Raw genomic sequence first — 26,304 nt, 5'->3', positions numbered from 1 at the left:
CTTCGATCCTGTAAAATAATAAAAAATGTTAGTTTTAAAGAAACTTATCACTTATCAAATTGCATAATGATCTGCATGTGCATTTACATTTTAGCTCATCCATAATCTGTTGTGTCCTTGCTTATGTTTTTCTTATACCGGTATCTTATCAGATCCCAGAGCAGATTCCAGAGACTTCCATAAAGTGGAGCAAAATATGCCCTTATTATGAGATCTTCCTCCAGCTTAGTTCTTATCTCACAGACAGAAGGGTTGAAACACCACAGCCTTTCATACTTTATGACTTCAGAATAATTGCCACTGGAAGCAAAAACATTCAATACAACAGGCAGTTTTCAACTCCTTTAATGGTTCAGTTGGTATAGATTTTGGACGCATTTAAGTCAAGGGACGAGGTTGACGGCCATACGGGGGGAAAAAAAAACACCCATTCAATTGAATTTGAAAACAATAAAAAAAAAAAAGCAATTCACATTAAATAGTTTAACAGCTCAAGCGAGTAGGGACAACATGCAATGTAGTCAATGAATTAAACAAGAATCCAGAGTGACATTCATATGGATGCAAAGCTGAAAGGCCACAAACCCAACCTGAAACGAGTGCATGTAAGACACGATTGTATGATTCTGATGTTAAGAAACAATGCATAGACAAAACAAGGATTTTACAGTTAAAAGCAACCGGATGCACGTTCCTGTCATTGGTGAGATAATGTGGCTGTCGCATGGATAAGTAGCCTTGATGACTGAACACATTCAATCAAATACTTATTGCTGATATTAGCGAGAACTATAAAAGCCATTTCCATAAAAGGACTTACATCCACAGATTAAAAAGGTGTACATTGAGGCTCTCGTGACCATTACAGAGCTACTTGAACATATACACCGTAGATCACAATGCAGGCATGCGTCATTTCAAAACACTAAGACACAATAAGTAAGTTAACAAAACATGAATACGCATTAAATACTGAACATGAAATAATGTTACCAAAAAGGTCAGAGGCCAAAACACAAAATCAAATTGAAAAAGTTTGGTTTGTGGGACGTTTAGCATCCTCTGAATTAACAAGCTCATATTCATCTTCAACTTCAATTAAAATAACTAAACGTGTTTCACTAGCACCACTGAATCAGACAGACAAATATATGGTGCCGCATGCTCACGTCTGAGCGCGGCACATCCCGTTAGGACGCTTAAGGCTGAGATTTCCATTTGACGTGTAAATTTGTGGTTATTAAGTTTTCTAAAGTCATTCGTATTAAAAACATGCGGTTACAAATCAGAATCGAAGTTTAAAAGGGGTTTGTGTTTGTCTACATTTTAAGACATTGAAAAAATAAATAAGGACCTAAGACATTCATTAGATACCTTTAGAAATATTTTACATAAAAACACAGTTGGCACAACTCGTTCACTTTTCTACTTTTTTCTCACGTTCTGTACAAAAAAAAAAATCTATGAAATTTCACATTAATCCAAACATCGAAAAAACAGATCATGAAACATCAGGTCATTCGTGTACATCGTTCTGTGAGTGTGTGCTTGTGTACGGGCCTCGGTATCCTCCACAACGACATGAATGTTATTTGGATGAAATTATGATGCGAACAACTACTAACAATCAAAAACCCTGAAAATAATGAAAACAAACAAACAATCTACCTGCATGATCCTGTAGACAATAGAACTACATACGCACACACACAAAAAAAATTGTCTGTAATAACAACCCATAAGGCGATTTATATTTTTTCGTAGTTTGACCAGACAAATGAAGCTCTTGGTCCATTAAGTCTCTCATGGGAACAAATATAAAACGCCACTTTACGGAAGCATGATTCAAAAAGACAAAAAAAAAAAAAAAAAAAAAAAAAAAAGAAACTTAAAAAAACCCAAATCAAACATTTACCCGCCAGGACTCTTTCTGACTGGTTTGCTGTAAGTCACCAGGTAGTGCGGCCACAGGGCCCGATAGTGTAACAGTTAGTGTGAGGAAGAAAGAGGGGAATGGGGAAGAGAAGGGAAGTGGGGCAACTGGCATGCAGCAGAGCCCCGCCCCTCTCCTGTCTCAGGCTCCGCCCTCTCCATCAGTCAACAGTGTTGTGTTGTGTTCAGCTGTAGTGACTTGGCATGGCGAGAGGTCACTGTCTCCTGTCTTCGGTCTCTGATCTTGAGAAGGCCATCACCACGTCCTCAGCTCCTGGGAAAATGACAGAACAATCAAAATCAGTGATACGATTTGCATCAGACGATAACCGGGTCTAACTGGCTGGTTATTATTCAATATCCAAAGGTTATATGCAAAAAATAAACAACTATATCATTCATTATATTATATATATAAAATATACACATTTTTATAAATATTTTAAGCTAATAATTATTATTACGATTAGAAAATTAAAGTAACTATATAAAGAAATTTCCAGTCAAAAATTAAATACTTATTTGAAAACTATTCATGCATAGCACTGCCTACAGCCACTCTCCAGGGCTATTATCCTAACAGCTTTATTAGGCAAAGAAAATTTAATCTTCACAACACTTGCAAATTACGTGAGCTTGTTCAATGGCAGCAAACATCATTATAATGGCTAAAGAGTAAACAGGCTGTGTGGTGTGTAAACTCAGACAAAGCCTTACAAACACTCCAAAAGCAATCTAGGGCTATGTTCAGAATGCTATGGAAGCATGTTGTGCAGTAGACACTCAATACTGCATACTATTTGCTTAAATAGTATGTAAAACGTGCACAAAATATGCATCAGAAAACATTTAGAACAGTACAGTGTAGCACAGCTGCTGTTTACTCAATTCTACAAGTTCCACATCTCTGAAATCTGTTATTTTGTGTATTTTTATTAAAAGTAAAAATGTTTTAATTCCCATAATTCTAAAAAAAAAAATAAGAAAACAATATTTAAAAGGCGGGAAAAAAATGCAGCTAATTCATCACACTAAAATTGGATGATCAAATCAAGTGCATTTAAAGGGTTAAGGCTGATTTATACTTCAGCGTCGGACCTACGCCGGAGCCTCTGCGTCTGTTTTCATTTATACTTCTGCGTCGTTGTCCGCGTCGACGTGCATGCACACCACTAGGAGGCGGTGTCCGCGGTCATGTTGAGTATCAAAACAAAAGCCGAAGAAGCAGCAGCTTTTTATGTACGTTGGCAGAGAAGCTTACAAACAGAAACGGCAGAGAAGCAGCAAATAGGTAATGACTTTTGATGCATGTCGACTTCATGTGTCCTCTGAAACAGAGTGTTTTTTCATTCATAGTGAAGTTGAAAGTGCTCGCTCTTCTCCGAGTGCTCCGCGCCAGTTTTTTGACCCGAGGGAGGGGTTCTAGCAGACCAATCACAGCGCTTGCGGTCCGCGTAGAATTGACGCGTTGTTACATTTTTGAAGAGGTGCACGTCAGGCTACGTCGTAGGCTACGCACAGCCTACGCCGTTGCTACGGCGTACACTCGACGCAGAAGTATAAATCAGCTTTAAGTTCACCCAAAGATGAAAATTACCCCTTAATTTACTCACCCTGGCTCAAGCCATCCTAGGTTTATATATCTTCTTTCAGACAAATACAATTGGAGTTATATTAAATAATGTCCAGGCTCTTCTAGAGCTGGGCGATATATCGCATGCGATTCTCAGGCGCATTTCGTCAGTAAAGCCGGTTCCCTGATTACCTCTAAATCGCCATCACCTGCTTTTAAATTAAAAGGCGCTCCATTTTAAAGCAGGTGATGGCGATTTAGAGGTAATCAGGGAACCGGCTTTACTGACGAAATGCGCGTGAGAATCGCATGCGATATATCGCCCAGCCCTAGGCTCTTCCAAACGTTATAATGGCAGTGAATAGAGGATGAGATTTTGAAGTCCAAAAAAGTGCATCCATCCATCCATCCATCATAAAAGATATCCACACGGCTCCAGGGGGTAATGAAAGGCCTTCTAAAGTGAAGCAATGTGTTTATGTATGAAAAAAAATCATATTTATAACTAAACTATAACTATATTTAAAAACTAAAATATCTAGTTTCCGACAAATGGCTGTACACATCGATTACGGTGAAAGAGTGAACTCTGACACGACGCATGACATAATGACGAACGCGGAAGCGCAGAGGATAGAGCAAAACAAAACACCGGTCATGAATTAGAAGTCCAAAACAAGATTTTTTTTTTTTGAGTTTGTTACCCAGCCCTATTTGTTTCAACAGCTAAGTTTGTCTAAGCTTACACTACTCCAACATCGTGTTAGGGGTTACTCTTTTTGGCGACATGCATACAGCTGTTTTAGTCTTTAAGGTTTTAAATATGGTTTTATTATTTAAATAATATTTTTCTTACACAAACCTATCGCTTCGCTTCAGAAAGCCTTAATAAACCCCCCCGGAGCCATGTGGATATGTTTTATGATGGATGGTTGCACTATTTGGGCTTCAAAATCTCATCCTCCACTGCCATTATAAAGCCTGGAAGAGCCAGGATATTATTGAATATAAGTACGATTGAATTCATCTGAAAGAAGAAAGTCATATACACCTAGGATGGCTTGAGGGTGAGTAAATCATGGGGTAATTTTAATTTTTGGGTGAACTATCCGTTTAAGCATGGGTTCAAGTCCCAGTGAATATATGAACTGCTGAAAATGTACACCTTGAATGTGATATAAGTGTCTACATAAATCCATCAATTTAAATGTATTTTGGAAAACCGTACCCAGTGTGCTCTGTTGGTTGGTGTAGTGTGGGTCATGTATTCAGTACATACAGAAAGTTGGTAGGGTAGGTAAAGTTGGCCAAGGTATCTAAAGTCTGTTGTAAAAATAAGCCTTCTTTTAACAGCACTGACCTCAAATCAATATTTCACACAGTAGTACTCCAGCTACTACTGTTCTCTGCCTTGGAGAACTGTGGGGATGGATGTTCACAGTATATCAGAATGAGTCCATTATGAGAGTCATATTCATAGTGAATGCAGAGCAGATACCTATAGACCTCAGTTTGCGTTCACATAAACAGCTTAACGTCAAGGTCAAATCAGCATCAGTTTTTGTAGCGTGTGGCATGAGACACACAACACCCACATTACCAACCACTGCGTAGGATTTTCTGTTCCTCACTGATAAGAAATGTGGTTAAAAGCCTTTATAAACCAAATCTACTACTGTCCGTATCTGAAATACAGACTCTGAGAGCAAAGAGACCCGTGTGTGAGCCAAAACAAACACCGCAAGAGATGTCCTCTAAAGACATGAAAATGTCACCGGCGGATTGCGGGAAGTCTGTGGGGCATTTAAAGAAGCGATTGTGATTTCAGTCAGGTTCGGGCTAAGTCTCAGCAAGGGAAGGCTCTAATCAATTCCAATCCTGAATTAACGATCCCGCCCGGGAATGGAAAACAAACCCCTGCAAACCAGGTAAACAGGATTTGTAGGTCCAGCTGTCCCTAGATGAACACGGATTAATAACAATACCACAAATGTATAAACAGTAGTAAATAAACAGCAAAACTTGAGCTCTGGTCAGATTATTTTAGGTCAGGTGGACATCTGAAGGTCAAAGGCAGTAATGCAAATGTAGTCCAATATCATATGCTTGGCAACCCAGTGTCTTAGTTATGGACCTATATTTTTAAATTCTAAACTGGTTTGAAGGAAAGTAGTGTTTTGACTGACCTAGCTGAAGCTTAATAAGCAGAAAGCAGAACGTCGGCATGTTAATTTCCTTTCCTTTCATGTACAAATCAGACACTCCACTGTCTCAATGTAAAATGAATATTCTTTATAATATTCTTTAGAATATTCTGTCAAACTGTCAAAAAGCAGAAGAAACGTATTCAACATCAAAGCTGCCCTTTTACCTTAATGAAGGTCTATGTATTTTGGTGATGTTCTTTACTTGGAATTTCCAATAGAGTTTTAATCAAACTTAAAAGGGTTAGTTCACCCAAAAATGAAAAGTCATTTATTACTCACCCTCATGTCCTTCCACACCCGTAAGACCTTTATTCATCTTCGGAAAACAAATTAAGATATTTTTGATGAAATCATTTTAACCACCACTTTCAAGGTCCAGAAAGGTTAGAGAAAGGCATCATTAAAACAGTCGACGTGACCACAGTGGTTCAAATGTTATGAAGCAACGAGAATACTTTTTGTGCGCAAAAACAAAACAAAAATAACGACTTTATTTCAACAATATATTCTCGTACTTGTCATTCTCGTATGTTCTGTTTACGATTGGCTGACGCTGTTCACATGAGCAGCACAACGCATGCGTGTGATGCTGATGCAGGAGCTTGCCAATACTGAGCCACCATTCTGACATAGAACCTGGAAGCACTGAAACCTGGAAGAACATATTTTTGAACAAAGTCATCATTTTTGTTTTGTTTTTGCACACAAAAAGTATTCATGTCACTCCATAACATTAAGGTTGAACCACTGTAGTCACATCTTTAGTACCTTTCTGGACCTTGACAGTGGTGGTTAAATTGCCGTCTATGGAGGAGTCATAAACTTCTTGGATTTCATCAAAAATATCTTAATGTGTGTTCTGAGATGAACAAAGGTCTTACGGGTGTGGAACGACATGAGGGTGAGCAATTAATGACAGAATTTTCATTTTTGGGTGAACTTACCTTTAATTATACTGAAAAATATACTAAAAAGTACTGCACTGAAAACTAGGCATTATAAGACAACTTCTAAGTAGTGCTTCAACGGATCGCAAAACTCACAGTTCGGATCATATTACGGTTTTTGAGTCATGGATCGAATCATTTTTTGGATCAGAAAGAAAAAAAAGGAAAAAAAAAAAAAAAAAAGGGCAATGGGAGGTAACTTTGCTTCCCATTTATTATTTAAAGCACACTTTAAGTACTTTGATACCACAGCAAAACTATTAGCTTAACTAATAAAGTTCAAACATTATTAAAGGCAAGTGAACAGTCAGTAAAAAGTACAAATACACTAATTAAAAGCATAGATAAATACAATATAACAAAGTTACAAATAAAGTAAGGTCTAAATCATTTTAGGTACAAAAAAGTAATAATTACATGTAAAATAAACTTATGTTCAATGTATAAAATTAATATAGATTAATCTTTGTTAAAGGTATGTTTTGTTATTTGATTAACATTAATGACAGTCAACAGCAGCAGATATTTATAGGATGCTGTCACTTGAAGACCTCATGCACGGATCCAATACAATGATACACATCCGATTTTTTTCTCAACTGTTTACGTTCACTTAAAGGTGCTACAGAGGATCGTTTCGTCGACTGAGAAACCAAAGACTGTTAGTGAGTTTTTGAAATGAGCGCATGCGTAAGAACAACCCCCCTCCTTCACAGCTCATTTCGAGGGAACGCCTCCCAAAACTCGTGCACGAGTATTGGAACACGAGTGTTTACCACCGGTATTCGCTGTGTTGTGTTAGTGGATTCATTATGTCGGACTCACCGCAGGTAACTCATAATCTGCAGTTGTTACTCCTGTCTCCTGACAAAAAAATTGCATGCGGCGCCTGTGGAGTGTGGAAAGTTACTGGAGTGCGCAGCCACGCTCGTCTCTCACAAGGAACGTCATGGCAGTGATTGACAAGCCAGAGAGCCAATCGTTTACGCGATGATGTATTATTCCTTTCAGTGCACCTAATAAATAGTCTTTTATCAGTTAGTAAAGACAGTTTCAAGTAATATTGCAAAAATGTATAAAACAAAACATCCTCTGTAGCACCTTTAAGACAACTGTTTAAACCGACTGTGCTTATGAGAATACTTGCCGAGAAGGCAATTCAGATAATATTTTGTGTGTGTGTCCATCCAAATGCATGGAGACGTGAAAGAGGAATCTGTCTGCGTGCTTCAGGTGTTTGCGGCTTTGCGCACAGATAGCAGCACGCGAGTACCAAACTAAATTCTCCGTCACCTCTTCCAGCACTGGAATGGTTTAAAATCTACTGAATGTGTAAACTAGCAAGACAAAACACATGCAAATGATAACCTTTCACTCTGTGGTAGTTAAAGGTCCCGTTTTTCGTGTTTTTTTTGAAGCTTTGAATGTGTTTATAGTGTGCAATATAACATGTGTTCATGTTTCGTGTGTAAAAAAACACAGTATTTTTCACATAATTTACTTATCTGTATACCGCTGTTTCCACTGTCATAAAAACGGGCTGATGACTTCCTTGTTCTATGAAGTCCCTCCTTCAGAAATACGTAACGAGTTCTGATTGTGCCAGCAGTTCCTGTGTTGTGATTCGACAGCAGCTTAGCGAACCTTGCCCGGAAAGGTCACGCCTCTTACCATAATGTGGAGATGCACGCGCTCAGTGTTATTGTAAACATGTCTTTAATTTTACCCTATCAATTTGAGCCGGAATCAGACCCGGTGATTGGACTGCGGGATGAAAATAACAGCGTTTCGACGACATGGCGACAAACACGCTCTACAAACGCAGCTCTTGTGTATTCCTGTGGGCGGAGGTTAGTCAAAAAACTGTTTTAGTGACGTCATTAAAGAAGGAAGTAGAGGGATGTAGTCCAAACTGGCCGTTCGATGTAGGCGACTTCTGTTAAATAAAATATCTCGCTTGGCATTGAACTTTGAGCTTTAAAATTGTACAGATTTTATTTATACTCTAACAACAACATTACACACTAACTAAAGTTTGAAACATGGGATCACGAAGAACGGGACCTTTAAACTTGCAATTAATCCGCAAATCACATGTGTGCCAAACTCTCAGGCCTGGTCTGTACAGATCACGGTTCAAAAACATCTATTTAACCACTACTTCTAAGCCTGTTTTATGTGTTTATTGGCCTATAACTTTAACACTCAAATGAAGATACTCTTTAGAACAGTCTAATTAAGCAGGGATGGTAAGAACAATGACTTTTCATATTTTTGTTTAAAACAAAGCAGGAACATTAGAATATAGAGAGACAGCGAATTCCATCCAGACAGCTTCAGACGGGAGCGTTAGCACCTTAATAAAAACACTGAAGGTTCACACCCCGTTCACAGGCGCTATGCCGTCTGATTCTATTGAAAATGGGTCTAATTTCAGTCTTACTGATGTGTTAGTTTACAGCAGAATAAAAAAAACTCTTAATATAAAAAGAGCAATGTTTTGATAGCATCATAGAATCAGTATTTATACTTTTCAGTGAAATGTATAATAAGCTTAAGTAGGAGAAATAAAAATAAGCTGGAATAGGATAAAACAAAATAACATCCAAATACTTTGCTGTATAGATAGTAAACATGATGCAAACCAAATAAAACCAAACTGTGATGATGAAAATGAGGCTGATCCTGAGTATTGTGACTACTAAACCATCAACAGCATTTCTTTGATCCTGTATCATCTTAGGGTTGCATAACGCTTGCGTAACGGCCCGATCATGATGAGGAGGGGTCAAGACAAGGACAAAGCTTTATAACAACTGACAGGCTGCTCTCAAAATCCTCACTAAAACTGAGAGTGCATTTAAGCAGAAGGGAGGATGGACAAAAATGTCCCTCTCCATCTTCCGCCTGCCTTCGTTATGATCGCGCCACTCCCTGCGACGCACGCCGTGTCACAGGAGCACAAGCCAACGCGCTGCAGACGTCAGAGCCCCCATGGACCGTCGCCTAGCAACAGCTCAGAATCAGATTGCATCACAATCCAGCAGGCACAAAACACCTATGAACAAACAGCAGCTGTCTGCCTCCCCGAATCACTGCCTCTCTCCCTCCCCGAATCACTGCCTCTCTCCAATACTGCCCTGTTTAACCTCCAACCACAATCCTGGAGGAATACGCTCACCGTAATCCATAATCATATCACAAAACACCTGTGGTCCATGATACTGAAGTGATAGTGCTTTAATTGCGAAGGTGAAATCTCTGATACGAACAACTTCATTAGACTAAATGTGTAGAACACGCTCTAATTTTATGAACATGGCTTAATGGCGCAATCAGTAATTTTTACCTCACTAAAAAGTTGTACACAAATAAAAATGAATAGAATAGATCTCTCAGTAAATGGATAAATAAAAGCTGTTTTATGGATGGCTTACCTCTCAATGTAAAAAAAATAAATAAAAAATACTAAAACTGAAATAAAAACTACATAAACTAAAAGCAGAAAGCTAAAATAAATTAAAAACTAAACCTAAAAATTATTACTAAATATGAAACAGGAAAAAATGAATTTAAAAAGTATAATAATCCATTTCTACAATGGAATTAATCACTGACAAATTAAAATTACTATGTGGACCTTTAAATGAAAGTCCCTCAAAGAGGTTATTTTCAAAATCTTCCCTGTTTAACAGCTATAGTAAGTCTGTCACCTATCAATCATCTTATAATAACAATATAATATTGACACCAGACAGGGCACTCTCTGATTCAAAGATAATGGCATTCAGATCACGGCTGAGAAGCTGAAATAGCAGGTATTGCCGGCCATTTCAGGAAGTGTGGTTAAAAATGGCCAGCAGTGATAGATCATGAGCAGTGAGCGTGTGGGACTGACACACCACCACACATACACCCCTACACCCTTCTGTGTGGATCACGCAAAACACTTTTACATCTACACAAACTCAAACTAGCCAAAATGTGACTCACGATCCCAGATATTTCTCTAAAGTTTAATTTCCATTTCAGTGCTAAAGATCTCGATGAGGGCATAATCTAAATAGCTAAATAGACTAAATAGCTTTAGTCACACAATATATTATACAATATATAAATTTATTACAATATACCCTCAATGTTACATTTTCCCTTCCACATGCCAGTGAAATTTCTTTAAAGCAGGCTCTGTGGCTCATTAATTTGCTTATCGGGGGAAATATACATTTAGACCATTACTACTGCAATTAGAAACGGGTCACAATCTGCTACACCAGAAGAGGATAATGATGTGAACAGCAGGACGGCGACAGGGCTGTTTAATAACATTATTATGGTGTGCTAGTGGACCACTTAAAAACACAGCTGGCAAAAAAAACAATTTACAATGAACAAAAATTGACAAATTCAGGCTAGGCTTAAAATACCAGAGCCTGAGAGGAAATTAATCATGTCAACCTTTATATGTTTTGTTAGCCATGTAGCAAATGTAATACATTCAAACCATCATGAAATATATTTATAAGATAAAAAAAATGCCTTGTAAATGATGTTTTCTGTGTGTTTTGGGCAATGACTCATTGGTTCAGTGATAAAGGGTCTTAAGAGCGCTCTCTGTGTCACATCAGTCCGCTGACAGAGTGCAGTCTGGGATTATACTGTCTGAGGATTATACCAGCAGACACAAGACAAAAGACTGTTGACTCGGCTGCGTCAGTCTAAAAGATGGATAACTAATGCATGGCTTTGAACTCTTCTTTAAAAGGGTAGACACTTACACAACAAAGACAATAAAAGCTTGTAAAGGGGGACGTAAAAGAGCAGCATCCTTTCAAATGCTGTGTCACACAGACAGGACCAAATGAGTGAGTGTGATGTTCTCACACCATCCGTCTGTAATTAACAATCCGGCTTGACTGAAGGTCCCCTAATGAGGCCTGTTCCTCTCCCTCATTCACACACCACCACGAAGCTCTTGTCCACCCCGCTCAACACTCATTCCATCGCCATGGAAACTGCCTACTGTACTCGCTCTGTAGTTCAGTTCCCAAGGCATCTATAAAAGGGGCGGTAGGCTCTCTCACAGCCTCATTGTCGGCTTTCAAGCCAATGATGAGATCAGGTCAGAGACAGGCCTGCAGCTCACACTTATAGTTGTGGGTTTTATATTTAAAACCCCCCTCCCCCCAGAAATTGCATGAACAGGACACCAAATGCACATATTTGCCTAATTATTGTATAAATAAAAAGTTGCCTGATCATTTCATCTTAGCTGCATCTATTTCTTCAGGCCTGTTAATGAGTGTGCTTGGCATGGTATGAAGCTTTGAGCTGCCTGAACTCTCAAAGTTCTCCTACGCCCATCATCCTCCCCCAGACACCACCATCCAGTTTCATCCTCTAAACTTCAAGGCCTTAGATTTGATTAAAACTGCATTACAAAATTTAGAATATGCGTCTATGGTAATTAGCCAATTAGACGGTCCCAAATGCAAATTTGTTTAATCCGTAGACTAGTTAAACAGGGAAAGTGGCAGGTTTGAAGCATCTGAAGAAGTAAACATGCCAGATTTGTACACAGTGTTGCATGTGCAAAACTCAAAGTATGCGGTGGCTAAGGTGTTCTGGGTAGTCAAAAGAGCCTACACACAAGTATTTATGTTATAGGTGTGGATCCCACCTTCATGGTCAGATAATCAATCAAACCTGTCCAGGTTGGGAAAAATACTGAGATCAACACTGACCGCATTCACAACAGCATGATCATGCCAAAAAAGAAAAAAAAAAAAGTTCAACACAGAAGTGTTTATTCAACATGTGAGAACAATAGCCATTGAGGAAGTGAAATGGTCAGCCTCAGTGGTCCGAGTCTATAGACAGAGTCTATTCAGTATGTGTTTGCCTGCACACAAACGTGATACTGTGCCCAACACAAATGAACTCCCATCCTTATACGGTTCTTAAAGGGTTAGTTCACCCAAACATGAAAATTCTGTCATTTATTACTCACCCTCATGCCGTTCCACACCCGTAAGACCTTTGTTAATCTTCGGAACGCAAATTAAGATATTTTTGTTGAAATCCGATGGCTCTGTGAGGCATTAATACATTAATGTACTAAAAACATATTTAAATCAGTTCATGTGAGTACAGTGGTTCAATATTAATATTATAAAGCGACGAGAATATTTTTGGTGCGCCAAAAAAACAAAATAACGACTTTATAGTGATGGGCGATTTCAAAACACTGCTTCATGAAGCTTTGGCGCATTATGAATCAGCATGTCGAATCAGCGGTTCGGAGCGCCAAAGTCACATGATTTCAGCAGTTTGGTGGTTTGACACGCGATTTGAATCATGATTCGACACAAAAGATTCATAACACTCCGAATCTTCATGAAGCAGTGTTTTGAAATCGGCCATAACTAAATAAGTCGTTATTTTGTTTTTTTGGCGCACCAAAAATATTCTCGTCACTTTATAATATTAATATTGAACCACTGTACTCACATGAACTGATTTGAATATGTTTTTAGTACATTAATGGATCTTGAGAGAGGAAATGTCATTGCTGGCAATGCAGGCATCACTGAGCCATCGGATTTCAACAAAAATATCTTAATTTGTGTTCCGAAGATTAACGAAGGACTTACGGGTGTGCAACGGCATGAGGGTGAGTAATAAATGACAGAATTTTGATTTTTGGGTGAACTAACCCTTTAAGTGTACAGACAGCAGAGCAGCCCTTTAATTTATCCCAGAAATCTGCAGGCTTACAGATCATTAATACTGTTAAATATAAAGCCATATAGCATCTTTCTTTCTTTTTTGTAAGTATTATGAGAAGCAAATCTGCAAAGCTATACTAGTCACTGGGTGACTCATTTTCCAAGGTGTTGGACGCAAACACAGGCTCCTCTGAGACAGCTGGATACGTAAATAATTCATCCAACTGTGGTATAGTCCCCTGAGATGCGGCACTATTTTGCCTGATGTGAAAGAGGAAGCATTATCGTGTGTAGATCTAAAGTGCCGTCAATTTGCACCAGTATAACATAGACCCTAATCAGGACAGTGCCATGACAGGTATGAAAGTGAGGCTGTGAGGGATAGACTTTTTGTGCCGTCAATGGCATCTGCTGTATAAAGCTCTTAGATCACTTATAATTTTCCACAGCTCATGTTGTCTAGAATTTTTATGTCTACTGAAATTTCTTGGAAAGATGTTTTTGCAGTGTTTCGTCAGCATCACAATCCAAAAACACATTAAAAGAGATGTTTAAGAGACCCATTGAAGAGATGTATGTCTATCCCTCACAGCCTTGCTTTCTTTCCCGTTAAAGATGGCGCTGCTGTGAATAAGGTCTATTAGCTAAATCCTCAGATAGCCGTGTTGTGATCCTACATTATCCATTTAATTTGAACTAAAATAAGTGACTACTACTAACCGCATTCCAATTCACCTCAGCAGACCTCTAGCATTTTTAGCACATGCTTTATTTAAGGGTTCACACAGATCTTATGCCAAAGAATGAGATGTCATAGTTTCTCCTAATAGAAACGGACTAATCTTGACGCAGCTCTCCTAACATATTCCTAATGGCCCTTGTCTGTGCATTAAACAAAGGTTATTCTTCATTGTGTGTTGTTCATTAAGTGCATTCTCCCTTTCATCTCTGCCTCATTAGACTGCATTTGACAGACAGAGATCGCTTTCATCTTAGGGCTGCCGTTTCCATTTCTTATTCTAGAAACATCACATCCCAACATCTTAAAACCACTCATCAAAATGTTGGCTCATCAACGATGGAAGATTTTAAAATGTTGGAGCTAACACACACAAAGATCTGCTCAAAAAGGATTTTGAGCAAGAAAAATCCCAGATGTACAACACGCATCTATTTCCATCTTTCTTGGGCTACTGCATTATTTATAAAGATCCTTCCAAAAAGAGCACTTTACAACCAGCCTTATATGCATATTTAATGAAAACAAAATGTGTGCTCCACTCTTTTATGCACCACGTTAATGTAATCTACAACATTAACATTTTTCCTCTGTCAAAAACACATCACATTTCACAGAGCATGTGAACACTATGACAAGGTGCTCCAGTTAATGCGTCTTAGTAAGACTGAGCATTACAGTGTCATCTCACTACAGCATGTGATGCAACTAAGTGATGGTATTTCACTCTAGACCTATAGAACCGATCATCTTAGTTAAAAACAAGAAAATACTCTACAATATATGTAGCATTCAAACTGCCTACTTGAAATATTTATGTTGTGCTAGCGCCCCCTTGTGGAATAAGCTATAGCACAACATTGTTGTGTGTGTGTATGTGTGTGAGTGTTTTTGTGACATATCAGGACACAAATTTGCATAATGACATGGGTATGACATAGGTATTACAAGGAGAGGGTGACTTATGAGGACATTACCCCATGTACCAATTTTTCAAAAGGCTTATAAAGAATACAGAATGAGTTTTTTTGAGAAAGTAAAAATGTGCTCAGTTTTCTGTGCTGGGTAGGTTTAGGTGTAGGGGAAAGAAAATACGGTTTGTACAGTATAAAAACCATTATGCCTATGGAATGTCCCCACAATTCACAAAAACAAGCCTGTGTCTATGTCTATGTCTATGTCTATATATATATATATATTTGTGTGTATATCAAAATAACAGACAAATAGATCGGTTAAATCTAAAGTATGCATGATTTTAACTCGAGTCACCTTACATTTATGTCAAATTTATGATGTTTTAACAACACCATTTTAAATGATGAACTAAACAATCAGGAAAGACAATAATTCTTCTAATCTTTCAATGGCTACCTCAGTAAATAATAGTGTTTGTGGTAAAGGGTGGAGGTGTGATGTCATCCATTTGGTCTGCAGTGTTCAGGCTGTAAATGTTGACTTACCCTGGTCAATAGGGTGTTGTGGCAACTGACTCATCTGGCTATGCACCACGCCTGCATAATTCCGCAGAAAAGCTTCCTCGTTTGGTGTCAGCTGTAAGGGTGGAGACAAAAATAAATAAATTCACATATGGCAATGAAAACCCATGCCAGCATCCGGTTATGAACGACTCAGAGGTTTTAAAATGACACTAAACTGTCATACGCTAAATCAGTTTAAAGGAACAATAAAATGATCACCAGATTAAAGACAATGGCTGGTTTCTATATTTTAAAGAAAACATAAATATCCAAACAATAATCAGCTTATTTTGCATTATTAATCAATCAGTGCAGGTTATTCTATAAAAAGGTTTCATAGTCAATCTTTCAATAGAGTTGTGCAGTTGAGGGAAAAATAATATTAACCAATAACAGGGTAGTAACTGATTACAGTTTCCAAAAATTAAGTACTTGTAATTAATTAGATATTACATTTTAAAATACTCATAATCAGACTAGAGTTACTTTTCTATTGATTACATGTTATTCTCACAATGGCAGTAAAATATACATAATCTATTTATTCTACTTCTTTGCTATATTTTAAATGTAACTTTCTATAAAAGTCTACTGCTTATTAACGTTTAGAAGATCTTCCAGGTTTGTGGAATAGCAAACACAGTGCCTAAAGTATCACTAAAAACTGAGACCCACAGTATTTAATCACTGCATTTACAGAAATCATTTCACTTTTAAGAAGTGTTTTCTCAACATTGCAACATTGCATATTTAATCAGCTCCTGACAAACACATAAATTATTATTTGAATTAGGAAGCCTCTGGAAGGCTTTTGTCTTTCAAACACATTAAAATCTGCAATTTTTTTTGTCAGCTCTTTGCCCCAATATATTTTCTTAAAGCCCTTAGACTTTAAGTTAATAAGTTAGGTCAATAATAAAATTAAGACGGTAATAAATAAAAAATAAAAAGTTCACGGTTCTCTGATGTCGTTTAATGAACAAATATTTTTAAATCTTTTTAGTAAATGTTTTATTTTGGTTGTTTTTATTTTAAAATTATTTATTGATTATATTTATCATTTAATAATTCTGATTTAATTACTTAAAAGCTTTTCATAAAACTCAAACCTCAGTCTGCGAGACCTTGACATAATGTAATATATAATGCACTTCATGTTGTTGATAACAAAGAGTGGAATATATTTTCTTTTTGTGTTTTTATATCAATATGGTACAAGATTATTCAAATCAATGTGATGAACGAGTTAGGTCAAAAGTAATCTAAAAAGTAATAAAAAAAGAAAAAAAAAAAGAAAAATTCCCTAAAATGAGTAATCTAAATTGCACCATTTTTTAGATTAACATATGATACAAATTCTAAAAGCTTTTCATGCAAAATCTTACTAAATAAGTCCTTAAATTAACTAACTTCATAAAAGAGCTTTCTACTTCCATTAAAACCGGGACAATCCAATAGAACATGTTTAACAGAAAGGGGAGTCTTGCAGAACATGTATAGAGTTGGGTAATTTGGAATCAGTAACTACAATTTGTAATTATCTACCCAGCTCTGAATGTAATCCTCACAGATACAATCATGTCCTGCTCTCATTTTCTCACAGAACTGTCAGAAATGTCACATTACTTATGTTAAAAGCGAATGTCATTTGATGTCGTCTTTAAAGCACATCAGAAAATGTCTTATTCTCACTGATCTGACACTTACATTTGATCCCATTTTCTTGAGCATGAGCAGCACCCGCACCTTCTGCTGGATGTACATCTCCTCAGGAGACTTGCCAGGGGCTTCCTCTCGGTTCATCCCCCCTGCTCCCGACGCACTGCTGAGCAACCGCACACAGAGCAAGAGAGTAGTCAATTATTCATCTCTCAAATTTTATTTCAGAACTCGTGAGTTGAATACATTCCTACAAAACATATGATGCATGAGGGCCTAAAAATGTGAATTTGACCTGAACTGAACTGCAATGAACATTTCTATAACATTTATTTAAATTAAACAATAAGTTATAGAGAAGAAAAACCATTAGGCCTACTACCTGTATAAACTAGCATACATATTTGGCTTAAAAATCAAACCCATCATAACCTTTGCAGAAAGCAGAAAGCTTCTAATTAAGGAGAATGACAGTGTCTGAAGTCTGAACACACTTCAGATCATGGAGCAGGTTGACAGCATCATAAATGGCCCTCATGCATATTTAATGGAAGATCTAACAGTGCTCCCAGCTTTCCCTCGTCTTGCTCACTTCCTAATGACCTATTTTCAAACTTACACTCAGTGTGAAACAATTTTAAGGACCTTGAGGAGCAAAAAAAAAAGAAAAGAGAAAGAACATAATCACAGAAGAAAGCCACACACTTATGCGCAACACAGTGAATTTGCGAAATGATGTGATGCCTCAAATGTTATTTTCCAGAAACAGCATTGCAACAGAATAAACAAAGAGACAGTCTGTGGTCATACCATCTAATCCATAATCAATGCGATAATGCATCTCACACCAATGTCATGTGGGAGAAAAAAAAAAAAAAAAATATCACAGACTGGCACTCACAATAAAGCAAAATGAATGACATTATGGGGGTTTTGTGAATCTGTCAGATTGAATCCTTTGGCGACATCCAGCCTGTGATGTCTCGCACCCTCTTATCTGCACAAAGAGCCTCTAATACATGTTGACAACTTGTTTGATGTGGGGTTAGCCTATATTTAATTGAAAAGCTGGCTCCAACCCTCCATTGCACGATGGATACATTTGTCTAGCCTTGACTTTAAGAATGACAGTACCCATGGCCAATCTGGTATGGTAACCGCTTAAATTTCTGAAGGCACTTAAATGTAAGTGGTATAGAAACGGGTGACGCTGGCAAAATAACTAACCCAGATTTCCTCTACAGTCACAGACTCATCAGTCACCAAAGGGCTGTGCCATCAAAAGGGCTTCATATTCAATAAAGCATGCACTTTATTCTGCTGCGTCTCGCTGACAGCCGTGGGGGGATGAGGAGTGCTCGCAGATGAAAGACACGAGAGGGACCGGAGCGTCAGCTCGGCAGCTCTGTGACACCAGGCACACCTTCAGGGGGGAGACGGTTCGCTCTCCCTCTCTCGCTTTTGATCATGACTGTCCTTCCTGCTGGAGATGAGACAGGCCAGACAGCAGGCAGACTCACTGCAGCTCAACTCTGCCACAAACACCCAAAAAAAGCCTGTGCATAACACCATTACTTTATCATTCCAAGACTGTGAGTATGAAACTCTAAAAAATGCCACATAATCTTTAAGGGCTTTAGATCTGTAGCACACCTCAGCTCTGGAGCAGGTGTTTTGTTTGAGCAAGTCTGAAGATTACACAAAATATGTGGATGACAGACTGAGAAAATCATTACCAAAAATCATTTGATAATCAAACCATGCCACACACAAGATGATTTATATATATATAATATATAAAATGGTACATTTAGGAAAAACTAATCTGGAAAAGAAGAGGTTATAGATGCACAACATTGGAAATCTGACCATTGAACTCCAATTTTGGTCTCTCTCCACAGACTACCAATTAAACAACAAAACTGAGTTTAAAATTCTGTTATTCCCTTTTAAAGCCATCCATGGTTTGGCTCCAGAGTACATATATGGTTTTGACTCCCAAGATCGCTCAGGTCGAACTCACAGATTGTGCTTACGATACCAAGTACACGTCTTACTCTTAAAAATAAAGGTTCTTTATTGGCATCGAAGGTTCCATGAAGAACCTTTAACATCCATGGAAACTTTCCATTGAACAAAAGGTTCTTTATAGTGGAAAAAGGTTAGATTATAAAAATGTTCTTCACACTGGTTCTTTAAAGAACCATTAAAGGTGCCCAAGAATGCTTTTTCACAAGATGTAATATAAGTCTAAGGTGTCTCCTGAATGTGTCTGTGAAGTTTCAGCTCAAAATACCCCATAGATTTTTTTAAATAAATTTTTTTAACTGCCTATTTTGGGGCATCATTAACAATGCACTGATTTACACTCGGCGCCGCCCCCTTAAATCACGTGCTCCCTGCCACACGAGCTGTCGACTATATTACAGCGCATTTACAAAGTTCACACAGCTAATATAACCCTCAAATGGATCTTTACAAGATGTTCGTCATGCATGCTGTATGCATGCTTCGAATTATGTGAGTAAAGTATTTATTTGGATGTTAAAGTTTTATTCTTAGTGAATTTGAGGCTGTCCTCCGTGGCTAAAGGCTAATGCTACACTGTTGGAGAGATTTATAAAGAATGAAGTTGTGTTTATGCATTATACAGATTGCAAGTGTTTAAAAAATGAAAATAGCGACGGCTCTTGTCTCCGTGAATACAGTAAGAAACGATGGTAACCTTAACCTCATTTAACAGTACATCAGCAACATGCTAACGAAACATTTAGAAAGTCAATGTACAAATATCAGTAAAAATATCATGCCATCATGGATTATGTCAGTTATTATTGCTCCATCTGCCATTTTTCGCTGTTGTTCTTGCTTACCTAGTCTGATGATTCGGCTGTGTGCAGCTCCAGACATTAACTGGCTGCCCTTGTGTAATCCCTTTCATAATGTTGGGAACATGGGCTGGCATTATGCAAATATTGGGGCGTACACCCTGACTGTTACGTAACAGTCGGTGTTATGTTGAGATTCGCCTGTTCTTCGGAGGTCGTTTAAACAAATGAGATTTATATAAGAAGGAGGAAACAATGGGGTTTGAGACTCACTGTATGTCTTTTCCATGTACTGAACTCTTGTTATTTAACTATGCCAAGGTAAATTCAATTTTTGAATCTAGGGCACCTTTAAGTAAAAGGTTATTTGGGAAACCAATAATGGTTCTTCTATGGCATCACTTCAAAAACCCTCTTTTGGAACCTTTATTTTTCCTAGACTAATGATCTTCCTTTTTCTGTTCATTCTTCAACTTCTGTACAGATGTTCAAATCACGTCTTAAGACCTATTTGTACTCACTGGCATTTCAAGAGTAGTTTTGTATGTATTATTCACTTATTTATTATTATTATTATCATTATTAATATATTTTTTAAATTTTATTTTTGTGTATGAAATGTTCTGTTCAAATGTTATTTTCTTGTACAGCACTTTGTTATGCTTTTACAGTTTTTAAAATGCTGATTGATTGATTGATTGATTGGAAATCTGACTAAATAAATACATACTTGTTCTCTCAGTTGCTTTAAAAATAAACTGTGTTCACAATGAAGCTGCAATCTAAAATTTTACATGCTTTAGCCAGAGGTTCCCAAAACAGAGTTCTAAATTATTTACGCAGGGTATAAAATATTTACAACATCTTTTCATGTTAAATATGTCTGTTTTTATTATTCTTATTACATTTGATTAAACATATTTATTTATTTATTTATCTATCATTTAATCATTTATCATTTAACACAATATCAGCATCAAAGCCTATAATCTTGGCAAACTTGAGTAATACAATGTATTAAATACTCATATAACAACATTTAATATACATAAACATTTAATAAACTTATAAAATATAAATAAATTAAATAAAACATAAATAGAAATATTTTATTATACATCTGCATTTTTAATCACAATAATCACAAAGCCCTATTTGGGAAACTCTGCTTTAAGTTAAATCAGACATCACCATAATGTACAGGTACAGCAGAGTTTAACACTTTTAACCTGGTTAAAAAAACCTATAGGATTTAAATTAGAATAAATATGGGAATCATGTAGGAAATTCTATAGGATATCCCAAGAAGACATAATTAACTATAATCAGTATGAATAATTAATAAAAAAATAAATAAAAAAAAATCCAAAATTGTACATTCGTCTCTCCATATCCCACAGACACTCTGTAACAAGCTACAACTTAAATCTATTTTTTTTCTATAAAGAATCCAACCAAAAACATGAATCTAATCAGTTTTATAGCCACCAGATGTCATTTTAGACTTTGCCAGATTTCACAGTGGAAGATGTCAAATCATGTGACGATGGTTCCTTTGGGCAGACAGCTAAATATAGAACACCTATCCTCTGGTTCAGTCATGACCCAGGCTGCACTGAGGCTCAAGTTAGTGGCATTTGGTTTCCCACAGTGTAATTGGGCCTTAAGTCAAATCAAAACAATAGAGTGCTTGTTTTAAAAGCAGACAAAGTCAAAGTGATTTAGTCTTGTTTGGTCACTGGTGCAAGCTCATAACATCGAGTCAAAGCAACGATACTGCAAAAGATCTGTTCATCAGTGACTCCTGCCACTATCCATGTAGGGAAGGTGCAGAAGCTCTGGAAGGAGATCCACAATCCAGATAGCAGTTCTATTTATAGACTCATCAAGTCATTTGAATCCTCACAAACTGCTTGCAGAGAAAGATTCCTCAATTGTTTGAACATGTGACAGAAATCATGCATCAGTAATTCGTTCGGAAACATCAAGAAACATCTTTTGCATAAGGTCAGTATGAAATATCTGAATATGCACAATTCCCTACTGTATAGCATGCAAAAAGCATTATGCCAAACATTACTGATGCTCGTGTTGAAATGGGAGCAATTCCCTGCAGCTGTGTTCCAACATCTAGTGGAAAGCCTTCCCAGAAGAGTGGAAGATAGGCAGGAGTCAGGACCAACTCCTTTACGAATGCACATCCTTTACAAACATCATACCCTAGAAATGATGGTATGATGTTTGGGTCTACATGCTTTTAGCCTTGAAATCTATAAAAAGCAATCAAAATCCTTCTGTTGACCAGACCTAATTGAGAAGATTCAACTCATGATGGCTTCGAACTGGAATTTTTTTTAAAAAGACTGATGTATTTGCAGCCAGAATGTTAACAATTAGCCAATCACCATCTAAAACACAACTGGCACAAATGGTTTTCCATATTATACACATCCCAGGTCACAGTGGGCTTTTCTATGGATCTTACACAAGCTTTGCCTGTCAGTGAAAACAGGCAATGCTGTCTTGAAGAATTATTGGATGGGACCAACTGCCAAGCCCCAAACTAATTGAACTTCTGTCAGTGAACAAGTCATCCTGACCAGCAACATTTTTTCAGTTTTGTTTGCGATAATTGTGAAGCAGCAGAGTAAGGTCTGTTTTATGGCTCTCAACCACCAACCCTTGACTCAACCTAAATCCATCTACATGACCAAAAACTAACCCATCAGCATCCAGTAAATCAGATTATAATTACAACCAGACCTGTCCAGAGTGACCTTATTCCCCCTTCTCTCCCTTGACTTTCCAATCTACTTTGAATAAAATGAAAAAAAAAAAAGACAGAGGTGATTTTTGGCAGAAAATATGGTGTAATAATTACAATGTTTTGCCAATATATAATAAAAAAACAGACTTTAAGTCTTGCTTGAGTTGTATTTGTGCCATGTTTGCCAGCAGATATGATGGGAAACTATCCGTTCACATTTACAGTGGGGAAACAATAGCTACAGTATTTGACCACAATAGAGATGAGGCAGCCAGATGACTGATAACTAGGTCATGACTTGTTAGCAATGCATGACCCAGCAATGCAATGCCTGAATATTCAAAATCATTCAGTACAGTAAATTAATTTCACTATTACACTTCCTTGCATGATTTTGGCTAACAATAAAATTCTAAGCAGATCATTCTTTAATTCAGCTTAGTACACATACAGTTTAAGTCAAAAATTAAAGCTTTATTCAATTCGCATTAAAGATACAGTTCACCAAAAAAAGAAAATTCTGTCATTTACTCACCCTCAAGTTGTTCCAAACCTGTATGAATTTCTGTATGAACACAAAAGATGATATTTTGAAGAATATGGGTAACCAAACAGTTGATGGACCTCATTGACTTCCATAGTATGGAGGGGGGAAAAAATACTATGGAAGTCAATGGAGGCCATCATATGTTGTGTTCAGCAGAAGAAAAAAATGCATACAGGTTTGTAAAAACTTGAGAGTGAGTAAACGATGAAAGAATTTTCATTTTGGGGTGAACTAACCCTTTAAGTAAATCAGAATTAACTTTTTATGACAAGGTTTGAAGTGGTTCAAACATTACTGAAGCTTTCTAGGCTTATTTTGTCAATGCATCATCTCAGTATTCAAATCCGTCTAGTATAAGTGTTTCACAAGATGGTTGTTATGCACCAGAGCGCTTGTCATGAATCACAATACAAAATCCACTGCAGTGGGAAGCTCCCTTTGGGAGCTCTGCCGCACAGACTGTCGGAAATATACAGCTACGTGAAATGACAAGACAATTCTCTCCATAATATGATTTAGGAAAACTTTGACTAAATGGGCTCAAACACTATATTTTTATATATAAAGTCAGGCCTGTCCTTATAAAATATGGCTAATTTGTCTGGGATTGAAGATTTAAACCAGGTAGAAACACTCATAACTGCAATTAATATATACTCATATAAAATGTTAGTTATAAAATGTCCAAAAAGGACTGAGACTGTTAATAGGTAAACGAAAGTTGTCGTCTTCAAAGTCAAAGAAAGTTGATAAATGAAAACTTAAGAGAGCCAAGAAGGATTTTGCTAATTGCAACAGAAAGAAGCCACATTTGCAGCCAACGAGGCTGATTTAAGCCTGGATTCCGGCCTTGATCATGTAGGAGCAGGCCTGTAAGGCATAAACCCAGCCTGTGTTGTGTCTGACGGACAGAAAAGAGAGGGGGTAGGGGGATGCCAAGCGACACCGGGGGGCTGGGCTCCCCAACAACAACAAAAAAAAGTGTGTTGAAGCTTGGCTTGGCAGGAGGTCTGAGTCCATGCCTAAGCTTGTAGCTCAAAAGCAGCTGATGATCTCCCTTCGGGACGCAGAGGTTGAACGTTCCATGAGCCGCACCTGCCCCCCTGCCATAGAGGAGGGGAACCATCTCTCTCGAATTCAAAGAGCCAGAATCCCTCAGGAGAATGTGAAGACTGAAGAAAAACAGTTTCACTTCCAAGTTCACAAGTAGCTGGCCCTGCCCTGCCCTGTCCCGTCAGTTCTCGAAGCCTGGCGTAGTTCAAGTGCCCACTGAAGGCAGACTGCCAGTTTCATAGCCGAATGTGAGCCACACTGCAGCTGACAGATGTATTCTGTATTCACAATGAGTTTAGGGTGTGGAGAGACTAAAAATAGACTATCATTGCCACTAAGACATGATAATGTGGCACAAGTGACTGAGATTCTTTCTGAACTGAGAGTCTAAGATGATCAAATAAACCTATAAATATTAAACAGATGTAAGCAAACACAAGAACTCAGCATAAAAGTGTTGCTTTTTTTTTTTTTCATTAAAAACATTAAATCAAGGATATAAATCTGCAATCACAATGGCTATTCAAACATATCTGTGCATTCACAGCAGCAGATTCATCTGCTGAAAGAGGGTTAAAAGCAATTTATGTAAACAGTACAACGTGTATAGATAATAAACGACGTCATTAATATGCAAATTAGATTACAATTTGATTTTAAGCGTACGAAGTATCCGTCTAACACTGGAGAACTACAGGAGACAGTTAGCGGACTGGAATCACTCCAGTCCTCTTCTCTCTTCCTGTGGCAAAACGCGCGCACATCTCTTTCATATATCTTTAAAATGAAGAATGTCAGTCAAACAGACTCTCTTTTATCTATGACTATGGTGTTTAAAGGGGAAAAGTTAGTGTGCGTAAGATACAGGGTGTGTTTTAATAGGCAAACCGGACAGTGGGGCTGTAACAAAGCCCTGAATGAAGTTCCCACAATTCCCATTCACATACACACACATTAGCTCGCTAGCAACAGAAAACAGTAAAACCGATTCAATTCGCGCCTCGTTTTGGGGAGTAATTTTTTCGGACACTCAAACACCTCCGCTTTGATGGCTTACCTCTCCTGGTCCAGGATTCTGTCGTTTTTGTTGTATTTGAGAGCTGTGTTGTGTATAAGGAGGCGTCCTGTTCCGGGGTCACATCCCGACAGTCGGCAGCGCTGGAGTGACTCAAGAGCGTAAACGCGCCGCTGCTGAATCAGTTCCTGCCGGAGCGCTACGCGACTGTCGCCATCAGAGGGCGCTGTCACGCTACCGTACATACACTGGCATATATCCGACAGTGAGCAAGCAAAGAGAGGGTTTTGTGTATTATACACTCTAAAAATGCTGAGTTAAAAACAACCCAAGTTGGGTTGAAAACGGACAAACCCAACAATTGGGTTGTTTTAACCCAGCTGTTGGGTTAAATGTTTGCCCAACATGCTGGGTAGTTTTATTTAACTTAACTATTGTTTAAAAATTGCTGTATTGTTTGTTTAAAATGAACCCAAAGTGTGTTTGAAATTAACATTTATTAATAAGTTTAATGAATAATAATTAAACAATAAACATTTATTAAATAGCTTATTAATAAATGTTCAACTTTTGATTATTATTGTTGCCTCTAGTAATTATGTCTGATTTTTAGTTTTCCAACCTATTTGGCTTCATTTTAACCCCTTCAGACCTGAATTATGTTCCACTGAGCAAAATTTTTTTATCCACTTGATATTTGCTCTTCTTTAATGTATAAATGAGTCTAAAAAAGATTTGTACAAACTCATTTTTTATTAGTTTTTTTTCATGTCCACTACAATGGATATCAGGGCTTAAGCAACAAAAAATTGTCAAATTTTAACCATA

General features: G+C 37.5%; 1 protein-coding gene across 2 annotated transcripts; it reads right to left on the bottom strand.

The window, feature by feature from the left end:
• Positions 1–329: 329 nt before the first annotated feature.
• Positions 330–25,694, bottom strand: ctnnbip1 (catenin, beta interacting protein 1). 2 transcript variants are annotated; one of them, XM_048178158.1, is made up of 4 exons: positions 25,519–25,694; positions 17,315–17,429; positions 15,590–15,680; positions 330–2,206 (listed from the first exon to the last, which is right to left on the bottom strand). In XM_048178158.1, the coding sequence occupies exons 2-4, from the start codon at positions 17,408–17,410 to the stop codon at positions 2,148–2,150; spliced, it is 246 nt and encodes an 81-aa protein (XP_048034115.1). In that variant the 5' UTR covers positions 17,411–17,429; positions 25,519–25,694; the 3' UTR covers positions 330–2,147. The 2 variants fall into 2 exon arrangements, with proteins under 2 accessions (XP_048034115.1, XP_048034114.1); XM_048178157.1 differs by having other exon boundaries at positions 17,315–17,432; positions 25,519–25,687.
• Positions 25,695–26,304: the final 610 nt, after the last annotated feature.

Source organism: Megalobrama amblycephala, linkage group LG24 (assembly GCF_018812025.1).
Source record: "Megalobrama amblycephala isolate DHTTF-2021 linkage group LG24, ASM1881202v1, whole genome shotgun sequence".
NCBI classification, from domain to species: domain Eukaryota; kingdom Metazoa; phylum Chordata; class Actinopteri; order Cypriniformes; family Xenocyprididae; genus Megalobrama; species Megalobrama amblycephala.
Note: the sequence above shows the minus strand (reverse complement) of the source record. Positions and strands in the feature narration are given on the sequence as shown.

Bases quoted from the DNA above. Each gene is read 5' to 3' on its own strand.
- ctnnbip1 (XM_048178158.1), bottom strand. From the start codon at position 17,410: ATGAACCGAGAGGAAGCCCCTGGCAAGTCTCCTGAGGAGATGTACATC. The intron at 15,681-17,314 runs GTAAGTGTCAGA...CCACCCTTACAG, and splicing joins TCAAGAAAATGGGATCAAAT to CTGACACCAAACGAGGAAGC. The intron at 2,207-15,589 runs GTAAGTCAACAT...TCATTTTCCCAG, and splicing joins ACAACACCCTATTGACCAGG to GAGCTGAGGACGTGGTGATG.